This window comes from Erpetoichthys calabaricus, chromosome 2 (genome assembly GCF_900747795.2).
Source record: "Erpetoichthys calabaricus chromosome 2, fErpCal1.3, whole genome shotgun sequence".
Lineage (NCBI taxonomy): Eukaryota > Metazoa > Chordata > Cladistia > Polypteriformes > Polypteridae > Erpetoichthys > Erpetoichthys calabaricus.
In genome coordinates this window covers 167,040,803-167,059,153 of record NC_041395.2, presented here as the reverse complement: position 1 = coordinate 167,059,153, position 18,351 = coordinate 167,040,803, and the positions used below count along the sequence as shown (strand labels likewise).

General features: G+C 40.7%; 2 protein-coding genes across 2 annotated transcripts in view; one reads left to right on the top strand and one right to left on the bottom strand.

Annotated features, from left to right (window-relative positions):
- LOC114669508 (presenilins-associated rhomboid-like protein, mitochondrial) overlaps nt 1-18,351 on the top strand; it is a 1,019,231-nt gene that overhangs the window by 497,926 nt on the left and 502,954 nt on the right. The window lies entirely within an intron of this gene.
- amotl2a (angiomotin like 2a) lies at nt 632-17,049 on the bottom strand. The gene is made up of 11 exons (XM_028825679.2): nt 16,801-17,049; nt 12,912-13,734; nt 12,020-12,218; nt 10,253-10,397; nt 9,917-10,009; nt 6,511-6,806; nt 6,219-6,412; nt 5,875-5,976; nt 5,257-5,459; nt 4,990-5,142; nt 632-2,580 (listed from the first exon to the last, which is right to left on the bottom strand). The coding sequence occupies exons 2-11, from the start codon at nt 13,661-13,663 to the stop codon at nt 2,498-2,500; spliced, it is 2,220 nt and encodes a 739-aa protein (XP_028681512.1). The 5' UTR covers nt 13,664-13,734; nt 16,801-17,049; the 3' UTR covers nt 632-2,497.

The window sequence follows — 18,351 nt, the reverse complement described above, 5'->3', positions numbered from 1 at the left end:
AAATTATCTTGAGATGATTCTTTCTGTGAAATGTTCATTATAGATTAATTGATTGCTGTTATCTGTTTCATTTGACCAAATTGGCTTTTAACATTATCATAATCATAATCGCCTGATACTCCTCCTAGGGCATAGGCTGCTGACAAAGTTCCTCCTCTGTCTTCTTCTCTGGCTGGCTCCATTTGTACCCTGTTCTCTTCATATCCACTTTCAGCTCCCTACGCCAGGTGTTCTTTGGCATTTTTCACTTGCCCTAAGTATACATGCACAATATTGCTATTCACCCTTATGTCTGCATACAAAGGGCAAATGCACTACATAATACATAATATGACAAGTGTTACAGACAAAGCAGGAGTTACCACTGTTGCCTCATTGCTCCAGAAGACTAGGTTAGAACCGTGAATGGAGTTTACAAGTTTTTCCCACGTCTTCATGTAATGGACTGGTGAACCATCTGCACATCCACCCACCCCCCGATTCTCTAGTTGTGCCCATTTTCAAAAAGACCTGCTGCGACTCTAAGCAGGTTAAGACCACAAATGGATGTGTGTTGCAGATTTCTTCCTGTTCCTGAATGTTTCTGCAATGTAAATGGCTACACAATAAGCTGAAAAATTGGACTCAGAAATGTATGCACATATATTAATTTATTTAATTAATGAAATGTGATTGACATTTCAGTACAAACTCCACCCTGCCTGGCAGCTGACAGCAGCAGCTAAGTACAAGCAGAGCATTTGAAATGGCCAGCACTCCTGCATGAGCAGTGTGCCAACGCCTCGTCACAGAGTTATGCTGTTTTAAATATTTCCTGTTATAAATTAATAATAATGCATATTGTCTTTGGCATGATGTCCATGGCACTAAATATGAATACAATACAAATATATAAAATATATTAAGTTTTCTTGCTTCACAATATTATTGTAAACAAAGCACAAAATGAGGAGTAAAAGGGCAAACTACTTCTTTCAATACAAAGCACTGACCAGCAAATACTGTGTATTTGAAAATGAGAAGAAAATAACAAAAAAAACATATATAAAGACAAACACAAGGAGATTAAAGACAGAAGGAGATCACATATTAGGGAGAGATTTGTGGCTGTCTTCCAGTTCCCAATGGTGTCCGAAGTGGGCTTAAAACTCAAACACAGCTTCAGGGAAGCAGGACCAGCTGCTGTAAAGATTGCATGAGGTGAGCTTCCACCTCCATGGGAAAGGACAGTAAGGGACAAAGTGTGCCAGGTTTATCCCAAAATGAACAGAAAGAAAAAATAAATAAATAAAGTGTGCAAATGGCAACAAATAATGCACTAGGCAAACTGCTGCAGCACAACATCTGGAGAGACATCAACATGGACTGATGAGAAATGATTCCAGAAGAAGCACAAATGGCAGCAAAATGCCGCTCAGAATGTTTACAGCTTCATTAGTTCTTCACAGTTCTCCAGACATTTATGAGGAAAGTTTGAGGAATTTGCACTGACTTACATTCTAGCCTTGGTGATCAATGTAATTGTTTTTAGAACTTAAAAGCCCGTCTATAGTTGTAAAAGAAAGGTTTGTTTGTAAAATAAGATTTGTGCACTGTCCATGGTTGGTTCCTGCTTTGTATCCAATGTTGCTGGCATAATATCTGGCCCCTAAAACTCTGAACTGAATGTGTGTGTGCATATGTATAAATGTGGAGAATGAAGAACAATTGGCTCATTGTTAAAGATTAATGGGTATAAATACGTGGGCAAAACACAAGGTGTGGAATGGCTTGATGAACAAACCAGAGTGTACCTAATAGGAGTTGGATGGGTTATGTATTCAATTCCACAGCGGAATGTGGATTTGCTTTCAATAATTGTAAATAACACTCAAGATGGACAGAATGGCCTAACTAGAAATGACCACAAAGCATGAAACACAGAAAGGGGAAGATGAAAAGACATGCAGTTCAAACACGGGCAGGAGCAATCGCACATGCACACACTCGCACACAACTCACACACACACTTGTTTGAGAAGTATAAATAGTTCATAATATACTAGCAAATAATAATAATAATAAAAAAAAGTCTGATTTGTAGTCACACAACCCCGGAACGCACGCAGCAGCGGCCACATGAAATACTGTCCAATGTTGTACAAACATTTTCACAGCATCACTTGCACCAGGCAGAATAAAACATCCCAAAAAGGAGAACAATTTAAACAAATGTGAGGCCTGTGCAGTATGAGTCCCATTCTCCTTCGACTGCAGCCGGACCGCCACATGGGGCTAGCGCAGCTCTCCTCCTAGACGAATCCGGTTCAGGTTCACAAAATAAAATCAGCACTCAGTCTTTATCCTGCAGCAGCAGCAGCAGATGCAGCACAAGTCGCTTTCTTAGAGGGTTTTTTTATAGTCCAGCTACAAGCTCTTGATTCCTTTTCCCTCCAACTGTCAATACAGCGACAATAAAAACAAGTAAAGGAAGGCCACAGTTAGCAACCGCGTCTGGTCAGATAAGAATTTCAACCATGTCTCCTTCCAGCGTGTCCACACTCTTGTAGGAGCTGAAGGGCGCCAGTTGTTCTGCGTTCTCTGCAAAGAGACAGAGACAGAGAGAGAATAAGCATTAGTGAGGGAGTTGAGTTTCACACATGCCTTACTAAAACAGAAATCCACATTTCAAGCAATGCTTTATTTGGGACACCAGAAGCCAATCTAGGCAAGTGACTCATGAGGGGCCAACGTGCCAAACCTTTTTAAGGTCTGTGTGGCCGTCTCCTAGCTTTTCAAGCCGAAACAGAAATTTGTCTCAGCCTTGGCCTTTGAACATACTAAAATATAACTTCCAAGTTTGTTGAGCCAGCTGGGATGACAAAAATAAGAAACTGGACAAAGTACTCAAACATAGCTGAGCCATGTCACACTGCTCAGCACAACACTGCTTACGCAAAGTTGCCACTTTTTTGGAAAAACAATCATGTGAGAAGGCAATTAGCAGTCACTCAGACTTCAGACCACAGTTGGGCTGGGACATCACCTCTTTGGAACTGTGGGTTTGAAGATCATTGAGCTATGGGAACTAAAGAAGGCTGTGGGTTAGAGGCACTGGAACCATTCTTTTCATGCCTTATTGCACACAAACTAAGAAAGGCTTAGAATTTGCTGCACATCAGGTGAAAAAAGAGTGAGCAGCCATGAGCTTAGGATGTTTATGATGTATGCGTACAGGTGATCTTGAAACTGACTGGGGTCAAGGCAGGTTAAAGCGTAACTATTCAGGGCCCCTACAAAGAATCAGTCGCCAACAGAGCACACAGGATTTCAGATTTCACAGGAGAAGGGGTAACATCACAAAGATGCAATGATGGCCAGTTTGGTGTGGGTACTGATGCCTCTAATGCTCCTCTGCTTTCCACAGATGTTGGACTTGGGCCTAACACACATTCACTCATCAGCCTTTAAAAAACGTAAATGTTGGCCTGCCTCCCTGTTTCATTTTGGTGGAAGATGAAAGAGTAGGGATTGGGTGACAGTAACATCAGAAAAGTCTGAAGTTGGGGGTTGAAGTCTATGAAGAGGAATTTCTGGCATAATTGAATGCTCTCTTACAAGAGCAGACTTTTAATGACTCTCACAAAAATAAAAATATCGAACCTTAAATAGCATTTCTGGAATTTCTGAAAATGTACTTTGGCGCTTGTTGAATTGCAGACTTAAATAGTTGAACAGGAGTGGCAACTGAGATGTTTGCTTGCTTAAATGTGGAACCTCTCTTAATATTTGGAATATACAGTACATAAAGGGATTAATAAAGTATCTATCTATCTATCTATCTATCTATCTATCTATCTATCTATCTATCTATCTATCTATCTATCTATCTATCTATCTATCTATCTATCTATCTAAAAGCAAGGGTTTATATTATATTATTTTATTATGCAGTACTGCAGTGATTAGTACTACTGCCATATTCTGCTACTGCGATAGTACACTCACTCACGTGGGACAATTTAGAGTAACATATTAGCCTAATAAAAATACTACTTTTCATTCTATATAGTGTAACATTTAGATTTTAAATAGACAGTAACCAGACCAAAATACAAAACCCAGAGGTAGTAGCAGAGCACTAGCAGCTGTGTCAACATGTGAGCCCTAATACTTATATAGGAAAGGTAAACAGAATTTTGGAAATTAAGACTGAAAACAGGTTGGGTTCAGGTGACCCATCATTATGAAATAATATAAAAACCCTAAAGAGAGGAGGAAATCCTTGAAAAGTACTACTCTAAGCTCCCAAAAAGTAGCAAAGTGCATCTTCCTATGCAGGTATTGTGGCCAACGGTTAAGGGCCATAGCTATAAACCTCTGCAAAGTTTGGCTCCAAATAGCAGCTTAAATTTGTCATTAGAGCTGGCAAGACTAGAAATATTTCTAAACTGCACTTTGATATATTTATGCATCATGAAGAAATAATAAACAAACCAAACATGATTCCTGAGCTGGGGCACAATATAGATTTATACAGTATGTGTAATATGGCATATGTAAACAGATTAAGGGGATTATGGGAAAACTGGGTGGCATATAGAGATACAATGTGGTGCCATCTTGCCCAATTACATTTCACTGATGATTTGATGCCTACACCACTGAGTTTTGCCATAAGCACTTTTAGAACACTTTGACCTTCCTCTGCTCTATCAGTTATTATTATCAGTGAAGGTGGTGGCTCATGCAAACATTCACACTTTACTCCATTTTCAGAAAAATCACACAAAAAAGTAATAGCTAAATATTTAGGAGACTGTTTTTCTCCTAGCTTCTCTGTAATCAATTGCCCGCTTATTTCCATTATCTCTAAGTCTAACAAATTAAATAAACATTTTCCTCTAATGTCTCAAGGTGCATATCCTGCTACAGTTTTGTACTGTACATTCTATAGTGACTGCAGTTTGGAAACTTTATTTTTCAAAATATTTCAATGTGGGAGCTAACCTGATTGGACAGCGGCTGCTCCTGACCCTCCTGCTGCTGGAGGCTCACTGCTGACCTCCGTTTGAGTGCTTCTGTCCTGGCTGCTGTGTTTCGAGTGGGTGGGCACAGGAGGTAAAGGTAAGGCCGGTCTCTGGTTATTGGGCATAGCCTTAGCTGAGGGGGATAAAATTGTATGGTCAAAATCACCAAAAAACAAAAGAAAGAAAATAGCCCTTTTACAAGTTTTCTTCTAGTCCTGTATAATAATCTAAAGTCATAACATGGTACCTGGTGCTTCTCGGACAGCTGTGTCTCCCATTTGCTCACTCCTTGACCAGCTCTGCCCTGTTGCAGCAGTAGCAATGGATGGTACTGATTTGGCAGGTCGGAGGACTGGCTGATCTCCTTTCCCCTGCTCTCTTCTCGATCGTTGCTGAAGAACTTTAATGACAGCATCCTTTTCCAAGATCTGGGCATGGAGAGCTCGGATCCTGAGGAGAGAAGTGCAGGTTTTAGGTTGATGTTGGGCACCTGATAATGCCAGCTTCTGTTTTAAGCACTTCTTACAGTTGAACCAGTGCAATAGCTATGTGCTTTCTAGCAGAAGATCACAAATGAATGACAGGTGGCATTCAGGGGTGAAGGGGTGAAAGTTCTATTTATCACTGGGCACACACACACACACAAGAGAAAACACAGAATATTTTTGGAATGTACAAGAAATCTGAAAAGTCCAGGGAAAACATTTTCTAATCTTTTAATTCCTAAAATCAAGGTTTATTTTGTTTGGTGCTACTGTCTGCAACAAACTTACTGTTAAAAATCCCAGAAACTCAATCAAATTCCAAAGAATCAGTGGCCAAATCAGTCCTTCTAAACACCAGAGAATTCAAGTCGTAATCATACCTGTTTTCCATTTCTTGGTGCCGATGGTTAGCGATGAGCAGATCTTCATTGAAGCTGCTGTTGGGAGAATTTCGAGGAGAGTGATTGATGATGGTCGTGTCTCTGCAGGGCAAGACAATATACAGAATTAAATCATTAAATATTAAAATACACTGTGCTTTTAGAAGCACACAAACTCAGAAGACGTGCAATGTCTGCCATTTTTATAACATATAGCATCTCTCTTCCTAGCACAGTTAAACTACTTCTAAGATATTTTAGTCAGCATTAAGACAGCATATGTATTTCACTGCTCAGCAACCTTCATATACAGTATGTCCAGAACTGTTGTAATCATGGCTCACCTTTGGGCAGCAGCAGTGGCGGCAGCATCCATAGCAAACTGACGCATTGTGCTTTCTTCCAGGTACTTCTGCTCCCATTTTGTCATGTCAGCTTCCAAGGCCAAGATCCTCTCCTCCTTCTCTCGGAGACGTTCAAGGAGAGCGGGTGCACTGTGCTCTGATAGAGGGGCTGCTCCTTGGTTGTTGGCTTGCCGCTGCAGAAGTACAAGAGTCAAAATGTAAGCAACTTGTACTGATTATCGCTGCCACTGCAATAACTGGGTTCATGGGGTGTAAGCTGTCTTCAGCTTACCTGCTGTGCACGAAGAGCCTTCAACTCCTGCTCCAGCCGGGTCCGGAGCCTCTGCTCCAGCTGCTCCCGTTTCTCACAGGCTGCCTGCAGCTGTGAGAGTGCATGCTGCAGCTTCTCCACCTTCTCCACATAGGCCCTCTTTCTGCGAAGCTCATCTTCTAACCGGGCTGACTTGGCTTGCGTGCTGTTCAGAGCCTGCTCCATCAACTCCAGCCGTCTCCTCTGCTCTTCATTCGAGCTCCGTAGGGTGGCAATCTCACGTTCCAGGGCTTCCTTTTCCCACTGCTGTTCTCGATCTAACAAGAAATAAATAAAAAGAGGGATGTTTAGCTACATAATCAATAAACCAAAATAACACCTATATAGGGTGGAACAAATCATCTAGCATCTAATTAATGGTGTCAAGTAGACATGACATAAATATCAACACACACACAAAAAGAAATGAAGGATATTACAGGCAAGATTCTAATTAAGGTTAAAAAACACATATATTATGCATATATTCTAGAAAAAAATTGATTCTTAATTTTCCTTTAATTCCTAACTTTCCGTCCATTTTCTGACACCTCTGTTTCCAATCTGGAGTCTATTCTGTTGTATAACAGGGCATTAGGAAGAAATCAACCTTACACAGAACATCACACCAGTCTTTCACAAGACACCATCATACAGAGATGATGTTCCCAAATAGGCACTAACTGTGCTGGGATTTGATCCCCAGATCTCTCAGTCATTACAAATAGCCATGGTACCACCCCGCTGACATTTAAAGATGAAAAAACACCAAATTCCACTCTGCCCTCCCCCCAAGACCAACATGGCTCAGAGACAAACAAAGCTTTCATTGTCTGAAAACACTTCTTTACCAAGAGGCTGCCTCTTTAATGATTGGGACCATTTCTAAATTTAACCTGACATGAACACAGAAACAATTTAGTGAAGGGTGAGACCCCTTGGGTTTTGGGACATTTGCTGAGTAGGGTGCAGAGTTGATTAGGAAGAACTTGTCCTGGAATGAGGACATTCAAAATTTTGTTGAATGATAGCTGAGGTCATACTAAGAAAAATCCATTATGAGAACTGATTATCACAAGGAGGGATTAGATATAGACAACTTTAGCCTTCTGCCAGAATTTTTCTGAGCTTAATGATCCATCTATTTATTGATACAGCTTATTATATTACAAGATTGTAGATGACACATCTATAGCCATCATGGGGAGAACAATCAAACTACACATAAACAGTCCCTGTAAGTGTCAGGCCACATTGCAAAAATACTTCACCATAACATCTTACAATATATTCTTGGGACCAGGGCATCTCAAGATTCTGGGGGGGCCCACAAGTGAGATTACTACAAACATAGAAGCCAAAGACACAATGTTCCTACAAGCTGAAAGTTGTAAGGTACACACAATTACACAAAGACATAAAAGATAAAGCAGGAAATTTAAAAAATTCAATTAATTGGCAAACAAATATAGAGGTAGTGCAGTGGTACAATAGTTAGCTTCAGACTCAAGAATTCAAATCTCTGAGCACCATCTATATGGAGTTCACAGCTTCTCTTAGTTACTCTGGTGTTCGTCCCACATCCCAAAAAACATGCTGGTTAGGGTGACTGGTGATGCTGGCTGAGTGTGGGTGTGTGAATGTGCTTTGTGATGGGCAGAAACCTCATCCATCCTGCCTGGGTAGGCCCTTGCTCCCATGACCCTGACCTGGATTTTATCAGTTGAGTAGTGGATGAATGGAGAAGCATATCCAGAAACAAAGACCAAATCAGTACAATAAGAAAAGCAAAAACTAAAGATGGGAAAACAAATGCATGAAAAAATTAAACAGAAGAATGAATATTAATATATGTGAAAGATATTGGTCTTTCTGATGTAGCTGATGCCATTCAGCCAGTTTATATATACAGCCTTGACATTGGTAGTAAGGCTTTAAACAAGTGCCATGCCCAAATTTATCAGAGACATGCTGAGTCAGACAGTAGGTTGCAGAGTTCATTAGGGAGAACTTGTCCTAGAAGCAGAGCATTCATAGTTGTGTTTTCTTGCTAGATGAGGTTATACCAAAGAAATCCTTATTGAGAACTCTGGTGAAAATAAGCAATGCTGGCAAAGCAGGTCTTATATCTGATTAAAGTCACAAAGTAAAGTAGTTTACTGATCTAGCAAGTCTAAAAAATACACATATTTGTAAAAAATATGGTAGGTGGCTGAAGAGATTATATAGTTACAGTGTGGTGTTTGCATGAAAGAGCTGCTCCCTCACTCCAAAACCAAAACAAGCTTGTACTGTAAATGGTAGCACATTGCAGTAATACAGTGCTTCATCATGTGAGTCTAATTGACTGGTGAGAAATAGAAATACAGTCCTTCTAGATGTGGGCTGGGGGGATTTATGTTCCAGGAGATCTCACAGATTGTGAAAAGGGAAGTTGAGACTGAAAGACAGAGAAACAGGAGTGCAAACAAGCTCTGCCAAGCTGTTCCCTTAACTTCATCATTCTGGCATTTCTATGGGTTTAAAAATGGGCAAAAATAAAAATAAAAACTTCAAAAAAGGACTCAATGTGTTGATATGTAACTTGAACACTGGGATAAACATCAGTATCATCAATCTGGCCTTCTGTAATCTAGTCTAAAGTGAAAAACAAGCATCATAATCATCATCAGCAGAGGGGGTGCTGGCAGGCTTTGCGGAACAGCCAGAATTACCTGAGGAATGTCAGGAATGTAAAGCACATTCAGTGCCATGGCTGGATGGGGGTGGGGCCTGTCTGAAAGGAAATGAGGGAGGGGGGCATTCATCATTAGGGCACCTCTAGGAGGAATGAGTGGAGGGAGGGGGCAGGGTTAGGGAAGAGCTTACATCAATTTGTACTATCCCTCACACCTGCCTAAGGGGACACAAGGGGGCAGTTCTAAAGGCAGTGGGGTCACAGACACCAATCAGGTCACACAATCATTAGGTTTCCAGACTCTTTCCCTCCACACATCTTCCATAAGGGTGCTACATTAGAACAATTCTAAATAGCGTGGCAAAAAGAAGGATGAGAAATCCCTTTTGGGCTAATAAGGAGTTAGGATGTCCTCACTAAGACAGCACTGAGAAGAAAAGGAATGGGCGAAGTGCCAATCTGTCTTGTAATGTTCCCATACATACCCACTATCCACCTTAACTGCAGAAGTATTTTATGTGAAGCTGTTCATTTTAAAGAGCTTCTGCTACTAGTCACTGTTTGGTCTGCTTGCCAGAAGGTGGAAACCCAGCTGCCTCCTGTTTCTACTGCAGGTTAGGGCATGATGGCCCTGAAGACCTCAAGACTTGAACATGAGTAAGCAAACAGGATATGAAATAAAAAGCAACAAGCCAGAAGGACTATACTCACTTTGTGTGCGGAGCTGCGCCAGGCTGTTCTGATTCTCATCTGCAGCTTCAAGCTCCTTGGCGGCTAACTGCTTGTTCACTGAATCCAGGCGTTCTGCGGTGGGGCAAGAAAAGCATACCATGTGAGTTATTGTTCAAAGTGACTACCAGCAGAAATTATTCAAGGTGAGCAATATCAAAATCTATATGCATTTTATTTGTCATGGCTTCTTAAATTAAACCAGATAATCTTACATAAGCTTGGGTACCAAATAAAGAACCCCTAATGAAACAATCAAACACCACTAAAGCAATCCCATGGGCCCTGAACATGATGTATGTAGATGTGCTGTCCTACCTCTCAGGTCTCGATTAAAGTCATGTAGTCGCCGTATTTCCCCTTCCATCTTGTTTCTCATAGCTTTCTCAAGTGCTTCACGTTTTGATGAGCCTTTCATAAGTGTCTCGTAGGCTTCAGATATCCTCTGGATTTCAAGCTCCAGCTGTGAATAAGAAGACAATATCAGAAGCAAATCCCACATATTGTATGTATCTGAACTCCTCTCCTTGTGTTACAGTGCCTTGGGGAAGTTGGTCCCAGAATGAAACCCAACAGTTGGTGAGCTCCCCATACCTGCAGCTCCACTCTGAGACTAGCCATGGCTTATATACCCAAAAACGTGATGACTAGCAAAAACAACAAAAAACAAGCTAGGAGAGGCTGCTCTACATGTCTAATAGCTAACCATTGGCAGTTGGTCTATAACATTGGCTCGGCTGCATTCCATTTCTTCTCATATATGGGTGGGCACTTAAGCAATCAGGGGCTTTCACACTTGTGTCTGGAGATTACATTGAGAAAGCTGGGCTTTAGGCTCACAAAAGGCTCTCTGTTCAAAGTTGAAAAACAAAAGAAGAATGCAGCACGTGCGCAGCTGGCCTCGGGGAAAGTGAAAGAGAGTTTTCAAAATGGAGCAGCAACTGTTGGCTGCCTCTCAGCTGTGCCTCGCTCCCGAGACATCTGGCAGCACCTCAGAGCTACAAGAAGCCTGCACACACCTGTCTGGGTGTCAGAGCTTCCTATCCACATCAGTGGAGTGTGTCCATGGGCAGCTGCTGGGTAGGCAGTATGCAATGAGCAGCACCCTGCCCCCATTTCACCTTCTGCCATTTCTCTGTTTGGGTACACCTATAGATACACATTGAATTACTATAACAGGGCCAAATCATCACTCACACTTGACATGCTTGAGAGAAAGAAAAAGGTCCTAGAATAAAAAGTCTGTATTGCTCAAATCGCCAGAAATCCAATATCAAAGATATGCATGTCAAGGTATATAAAGAGCTCATGCATGAACTAAGTAGATATCAGCTGTATTGTGTTTTTACTCTAAGTATAAGCATAGTAAAACAAAGTTACACTTTATATATGTTGACTTTTTTTGGTAAAGATCTTTGCATAGTCTTTAAAGTGCAAAGTAAAGCATTTTTTGTTAGGCAATGCAGGCAGTGTGGTGAGTGGCACTGGAATGCAAACCACAAGGCTGCTGATTCAATTCCTGCCTCCAACTCACTGTGACCTTACGCGAGTCACTTAACCCACTTGTGCTCTAATTGTAAAAAAAAATGTATACAAACAATTGTAAGGAATCCTTCTGAAGTAAGTCAGTTTAGGTTAAAGTTCTGGCCAAATGTGTAATAATAGCAATAATAATAATAGTAACAAGAGTATAACATTGTCAAACCCACATAATCTAATTCAGATATGGAGGGGAGGTATACAGCTTTTCTTGGCAGCATTTGGGAGTAAGGCAGGACCCAGCATTAGACAGGGCCCACTCAGGTATACATCTGCAGTCTGACCAATTCAAAACTTAATAGTAATAACAATAACAATAGAGAAAGATCAGAGATATTGTCACATACAATTTGTACACCTATGGCAGTTAACAGGGAACCAACTGCCCAAACCACCATGTCAATCAAAACGTATCTACCATAGAAGGTTAGCAGCCCTGGGTGCTATGTATGCATCAGCTGTATTCATAGTTTTATTAGAAACATAGCTGCACAAATATATACATTTACTGTATTTCAAAAAGGTTTGCAGAAATGATAACCATACCTTCTGAATCCTGGTGGCTTTCTCATTTGTGTTCTCCAGCTCCCTCTTCAACCTCTCGTTTTCCTTCATCAACATTTCCATATGCATCATTTGACCATTTCCTGAAGGAACTCTGAAAGCTTCCATTGCCACAGGGCTCGCCGTGGACAGGGCGATAGTTCGTGGACTAGGAGCGTGGGAGTGGTGGACCTGCATGTACCTGATGGAGAAATGAAGTTGGGACTTCTTACTTAAAGAGTGTGGCACTATTTAAACAAGCAAAAGAACAACTCTGCCTCTAGGATCAGCTGCTGGGTCCTTCTTTGTTTCTTTCCAAGCCCCACCCTCGGAATTTGCTCAAAATGGGAATTGCTTGAAAGGTTCTTTGGAGCTAGAGACAAATGGCTAACTTTGACAAACGGAAAAGGAGCAGAAAGACGTTTCAGACTGCAAGAAATTCTTCACAAGACAACTGTCAGAGAGTGCCTGGTAAACTTGGCTTAACCTCAGCATGGTGGATGAAGATGGATTTATATCCCACATTTATCCCTACTGGCTGCATTTACTTATTTCTACAGATGTCATGCACACCAGTAGAACATTCTAAGATTCGTCATGGCAGCGGTGAAACAACAGATGTGGACTGACTATACAGTGGACATGAGGGTGGCAAACTGAAAATCACTTGTGAAGCTGGATGCCTACTAACTAGGCCCTATTTTGCTGTGAATGTGTCATACATTTTTATAATTTCTGTTCACCTTTCAGCAGTGAGGGTTTATTTAGGACACTTTGAAAAAGACAGATTTTTAAATTTAATCCGTACCTGGCCATTCCTAGAAGCCACTTCTTATTTTCTAAAAATACAGAATAAGCCTCCTGAACATATGAAAATAACTTTAGTACACATTACCTGTTGGTATGGGAGTGAAGCGAGGCTGCCTGCTCACTGTACAGTTGTCCTTGCTCCTGGGAGTAGCTCAACATGGGTCCTGGGGATCTGACCAAAAAGGGGTATTCAGGTGGTGGTCCACGTTGCTCAACCACTTGCTGGTAACCTGGACCATTCCGATACACATTGTACTTGGACAGCTGTGGAAAACTATGCGAAGAACTCATGGCAGAGTGCATTTTGGCTCCATTTCTCTCCAGTGAAAGCATCATTAATCGTTCACTGAGAGAACGCACATGGCCATGCTTGAGGTCTTTGAGGCCATCATCTTGATGAACGCTAACACTTGTTTCCACTTGCTTGATGTCAGGCACCATGGGGTAGGCCAGTTGACCTCGTTGGGAAGCCAGAAGTTGAGAGTGGGCCTTTGCCTCCTCATAGGTTGGTAGCTCTTCTTCATGGAGCTCATAAAGACGCCGCAAGTTGCTTTCAGAGTGAGGATGGTCACCCTGGTGCTCCTGGCCTTGAGGCTCTTGGCGTGCAGACATTTGCATCAGCTGCTTGTCGTCTAGTGACAAACTTTCTTCAGAAGACTGGGGGCTCCCTGAACCCCCACCACTGCTGCCACCTCCACCTCCTCCTCCCCCTCCTCCTCGTAGGGCTTGTTGCTGGATGGCAAGGAGGGTACGATTGTCACTCAAGTTGCCATAGCGTAGCTGCTCTTGAATTAGCCGGTGCAGAACCGTGCCAGACGATTCCTCAGCTGTTCTCATTATTATTGCAGGGCTGTGTTCACACCAAACGAAGACAAGTAATGAAGTATGTGGATGCCGGGCTTTACTAACTGAGGGACAGAGAAATAAAGGAAACAATTAATAATGTTGTTGTCAAAAGTAGCTGAGTAGCTTATCTATTTAATGCCTATCACCTCTGACACTTTTCTTAGAAAAAAATAAAAAATAAAATTCTTATTCACTTTTGCTTTCTGTCTAAATGTGTATCAGAATCTCCTGAGGTCCCTGCTTATGTACCACATTTAATAGTCAAAATGGTCACTTTGCATTCTGTTCAATTTCTTTCTATTTTTAACTGAAATTGAAAAAAAAGCTGAGGAGACATGAAGCACAAAAGTCAGTCAAGCTATGCAGTGGGAATGCCCAAGCGCGGCTGCCGCCGCCACTGTGGAATCTCTTTTCTTTTCAGACCGCATGGACCTCTCGTTTCGAAAAAAAGACAGCCACATTCCAGTCTTGTGTTTCTCCCTGGTGCAACATGGATGGCTTCAGGTCTCCATAGCAACAGCACGTTTTCATCGATGGAAAAATAAAAAGAGCCATCAAATGCTGAGAACTTGCTTTTTATTTGCCTGGTGAGGAGCCCAGTTTGAGGAATGCACAGGAGATTGGTTGCACAGAAAACAAAATGATTTTGTGTGTGACCAGCAAGGCTCATGTGTAAAAAGAGGCAAAGCACAACAGAACTATGTAGATGCTGTATCTACCTACCAGCATTGTCTATGTGTTGACAGCTAAGACTGGGCACCCAACTGCACATAGCCATTTTAGTCTTATCAATGTGGCTTTGTATTCCAAAATTCCACCAATCAGGGATAAAATAGATCCCAAAATATTGTTTCTTTCATCCCTCTGGGTATCACATTTTCCCTATCCTAATGTATTCCTAATTATTTAGTACCTTTCACAGTTAGGTACGTTTAAAAGCAGACAAGAACACAACACTAGCAAATATAGCACTGATAGTAAATTACACATCCCCTGCACACCCAGTTTTTATAGTTTTTTTTTTTTTTTTTTTGCACTTTGCAATATGAAAGGTATCATCTAAATGTCAGATGCATGCAGTGGGTGGAAAAAGACAACCCTGCAGCTTCAAATGTCACTAAAGGCTTATTGGAAGATCCTTGGCAGGTTGTTTTACCTTTGTAGTGGGGATGAATAACAGCTACAACTGTTTAGGTACTCTGTTGTGTCAGTTTACATTTTAATGTGCAGACAAACAACATGACCTAGAGCCCAACATTTATGTGAGGCTGAGCAAAGGATAACATGTCTGCTGATGTCATCCGCAAAGAATAATGATATTGACTTAATAATATTTCATGAATCTTATATGGAGAAAGTGTTGGTGGCATCTCACTAGCAGAAGCAGACAAATGCATGAGGCCAAGACACTTTAGTTAAGGCTCTAACCAGGAACTCTACTTGACATTTTAGAAGTACTCTGTGGGCATTGTAATATGATGTTATTTGTCACATTCCTTCTTGGAAAACATCAATAGTGATTCTTATCATTATGTCTATTACATGTAAAAGAAGCAATAAAACAGTGATAAACAAATTGATTAATCAATGACTGTTTCAATAAGTAACATACTGTAGGTATCTCCTTGGTTACATCACGACATCTTTTACATAGAGGCAATCCAACTAGCAATCCAATCCAAAAGAAACTAAACAATATAAAGTTTGGCAAACTGATTGGGTTCATTGCTCATGCTCTGTCTGTTTCAATGAGAGAGCTGTGGAAAATGTTCCCCGGGGCTGCAGTCTGTAACAGAGTGTAAAAAGTTATTCGTCCTTAACTGTTCACTTTTTTTAATCTGAAAGATTTTTTTGGCTTTGTTGTTTTTAGCACGCAGCAGGAGCAATCCAGAAAGCAACTGAAAAATTGAACAATCTACATTCAGGTAGCTCATATACCTTCAATTCTCACTGATGTCAACAAAACAAGCCTTAAAGGTTAAATATAGAAAACTGGTAATGTTGTATATGCGCCTTCACCAATAAACACTGTTCCAATAAGAATTTATACAAAGCACGGGGTCTTAACATACTGTGCTAAATGGAGACGTTCAGCGTAAACTTCATTGTGGTCAACACTCCCCTGAAGATCTGACTTGTACTTACGGAATATACTTGAATTTGCCGATTGGCTCGCACTTACACCAGGCAACCCCACTGTGTCCCGTGCTCAAGCCTCGTTCAAGTCTCCCTTTCACATGTATTCCAGGTTAGCAATTAATTGGCATGGCAGCATATTTTACTCTTCAAACAGGCCAGTCGACAAAAGCAGCCATAGACTTGTAAAACAAATAGCATTCCAGAGAGTCTTTCGTACAATTACTCATTTACCTTCAGCTCTAAGCTTCTCTGGCAATCGCATTCCACAGCGCGCCACATGACTTCTTGTCCACACGCATAACCTTACAAACTTCTCGTCTACTTCGTCCTTCTGCAGAAAACGACAGGCCTTTTACCAAATGTGAATATTAATTAAGTCTTTTTTATTTTTTATTTGTTTTATTCATTTTGTTTTGTCAGCGCCTGCCCAATTGATTTTTTTTATCTCTCTGATAGCGCAAGAATTTATGATGCGGTGGGAACGGTTCCAAACCCTCGAGGAGGCAGCTTGCTATGCATTTTATTTGAAATACCTACAGTTATTATACTCATACTAAAGCACTTAGCCATGACCCAACCTATGTGAGCAAATGCTTTTGAAATTACATCATTGAAAACAGGCCAAGAAAAGGTAACAAGCAGGGAAGGATCGCGCGATTCAAACAGAACAACTGACGGTGAAGTCCATTTCCAGTGGCTAAAAGCTAGAAAGGAGCATAAAGAGGTGTCTCTCAAGTAGGCGATCAGTGCGTAAAACAAGAAGAAAAGCTTATGGTAAAACCAGAGCAAGTACCTTCACAGACTCACTGCAAAGTTTAACATACGAAAAGTGTTTCATCTTTCTTATCGGAAAGCTAGTGAAAGAAAAAAGTAGTGTAAATGAACTCGAATAAGTCTTTGTAGAGAATTTTAAAAAGTGCAAAGATAACCTCACGGTATACGCCTTGGAAGCTTTCTCTTGTTTAAAAATTCGTCCGTATTCAACTCACCAGATTACAGCTTCATATCTGCCAGAAACCGGGAATGTGTGTGTAAACAAATCTTGCTTTTCAATCGCCGAAAATTAAAAATAATCCACAATGTGCTCATTGAATACTGGGGCAGGAGAGAAGCGCGTCCCAGAGCGACTATGAGGTGAGCTGCTCTCTGTTCAGAGAGCCTGCCTTCTGTAGACTGAATGCAGCGCCGCGGCTCTGTGCGCTAATAAATAACTGAAGGCTGATTGTTCACAGAGCCTGGAATCTGAGGAATGCGAGAGCTCCAGGTTCCTCTGGGATCAAAAGCAAAACCGCAAACACACACACACAAAGAGAGAGAGAGAGAGAGGGAGAGGGAGAGAGAGAGAGGAGTACTGGGATATATATATATATATATATATATATATATATATATATATATATATATATATATATATATATATATATATATATATATATAAAACTTTCAGAAACTGATTTCATGTACGGCATACATTTAGTGCAAATAAATACGGGTTAGAAGAATGTGTCCTTATATCCCATTGTCATAACTCCCGACACATAACCTTGCCCCACACTGACACACATTAAACTTCCAATGAATCGACACCATATTGTCCGTGCATCTACGCATTCACTTTCTGGACTCACTTTATTCTACAAGATTAAGTAGATCGTGAGGCTTTCTCGACCAAATTAAGTGCTAGGAACTGAAACCGACATCGAACCTGGACGCCAGCTCATCGCGCTTTACCGTTGTTTATGCAAACAAATATCTATCGGAACAATGCTCTTGTGGACTTTTATGTCTTTTTTTTCTCTTCTTCTTCTTTGTAATTGAGCTCATCTTTTTTAAATAAAAAAAAATACAAATGGTAAACTGTCCAGGAATAAAAGAAGGGATGAGCATGTTCTACTATGAAATGACGCCTCTTCAACGATGGGTTAATGCTTTGTAATTGATGCTTCGCACATTGAAAAAAGCAGTGTGTGAGAGTGAAAATCTTTGGATGATCCAGAGCTGGTTTCTACTTCTGCTAAAAATACGGCATGGATTAGCAATGGTTTCGAGCAATATATTTGTTCGATTTTGTTTATTTATTTTTTGCTTCTTTGGAAAAAGAATCAGTGGTTCTAGTACATTAGCAGTACATGCAGTATCAGGACATGGATGAAATGTTTTTGTAATCTTTCCTCTTCCTAATCACATAGAAAATATTATGTATACTTCTGCAAGAACCTGTTCAGCACATACTAAGCCATTATTTATAGGTACTGTCGCGTATTTTCAAGTCTTTTGTTTTTTTAATATTTTGTTTTCCTCCATAATTGACTCTTCTGATATTAAACACAATAACGAAAGGATGCACTAGTTGTATCTGGGGGTGCATTTATCTCTTAAATGTAAAGGGGTCAAAAGTGGTTCTTTAGAGCGATGTCATGCGGGAAACATGTTTTGATCCCAAAAGAACCTTTCACCTGAAGATTTCAGAAAGAACCTTTATTTATTTAGATTTGTAACAGGTTCCATAAATAACCATAAATAGAAGATATTGATTTAGG

Coding starts and splice junctions, on each gene's coding strand:
- amotl2a (XM_028825679.2), bottom strand. CDS start 13,663: ATGAGAACAGCTGAGGAATCGTCTGGCACGGTTCTGCACCGGCTAATT. Junction 12,219..12,911: donor CTTCACTCCCATACCAACAG/GTAATGTGTACT, acceptor TTTCTCCATCAG/GTACATGCAGGTCCACCACT. Junction 6,807..9,916: donor GGCGCAGCTCCGCACACAAA/GTGAGTATAGTC, acceptor ATTTCTTGTTAG/ATCGAGAACAGCAGTGGGAA.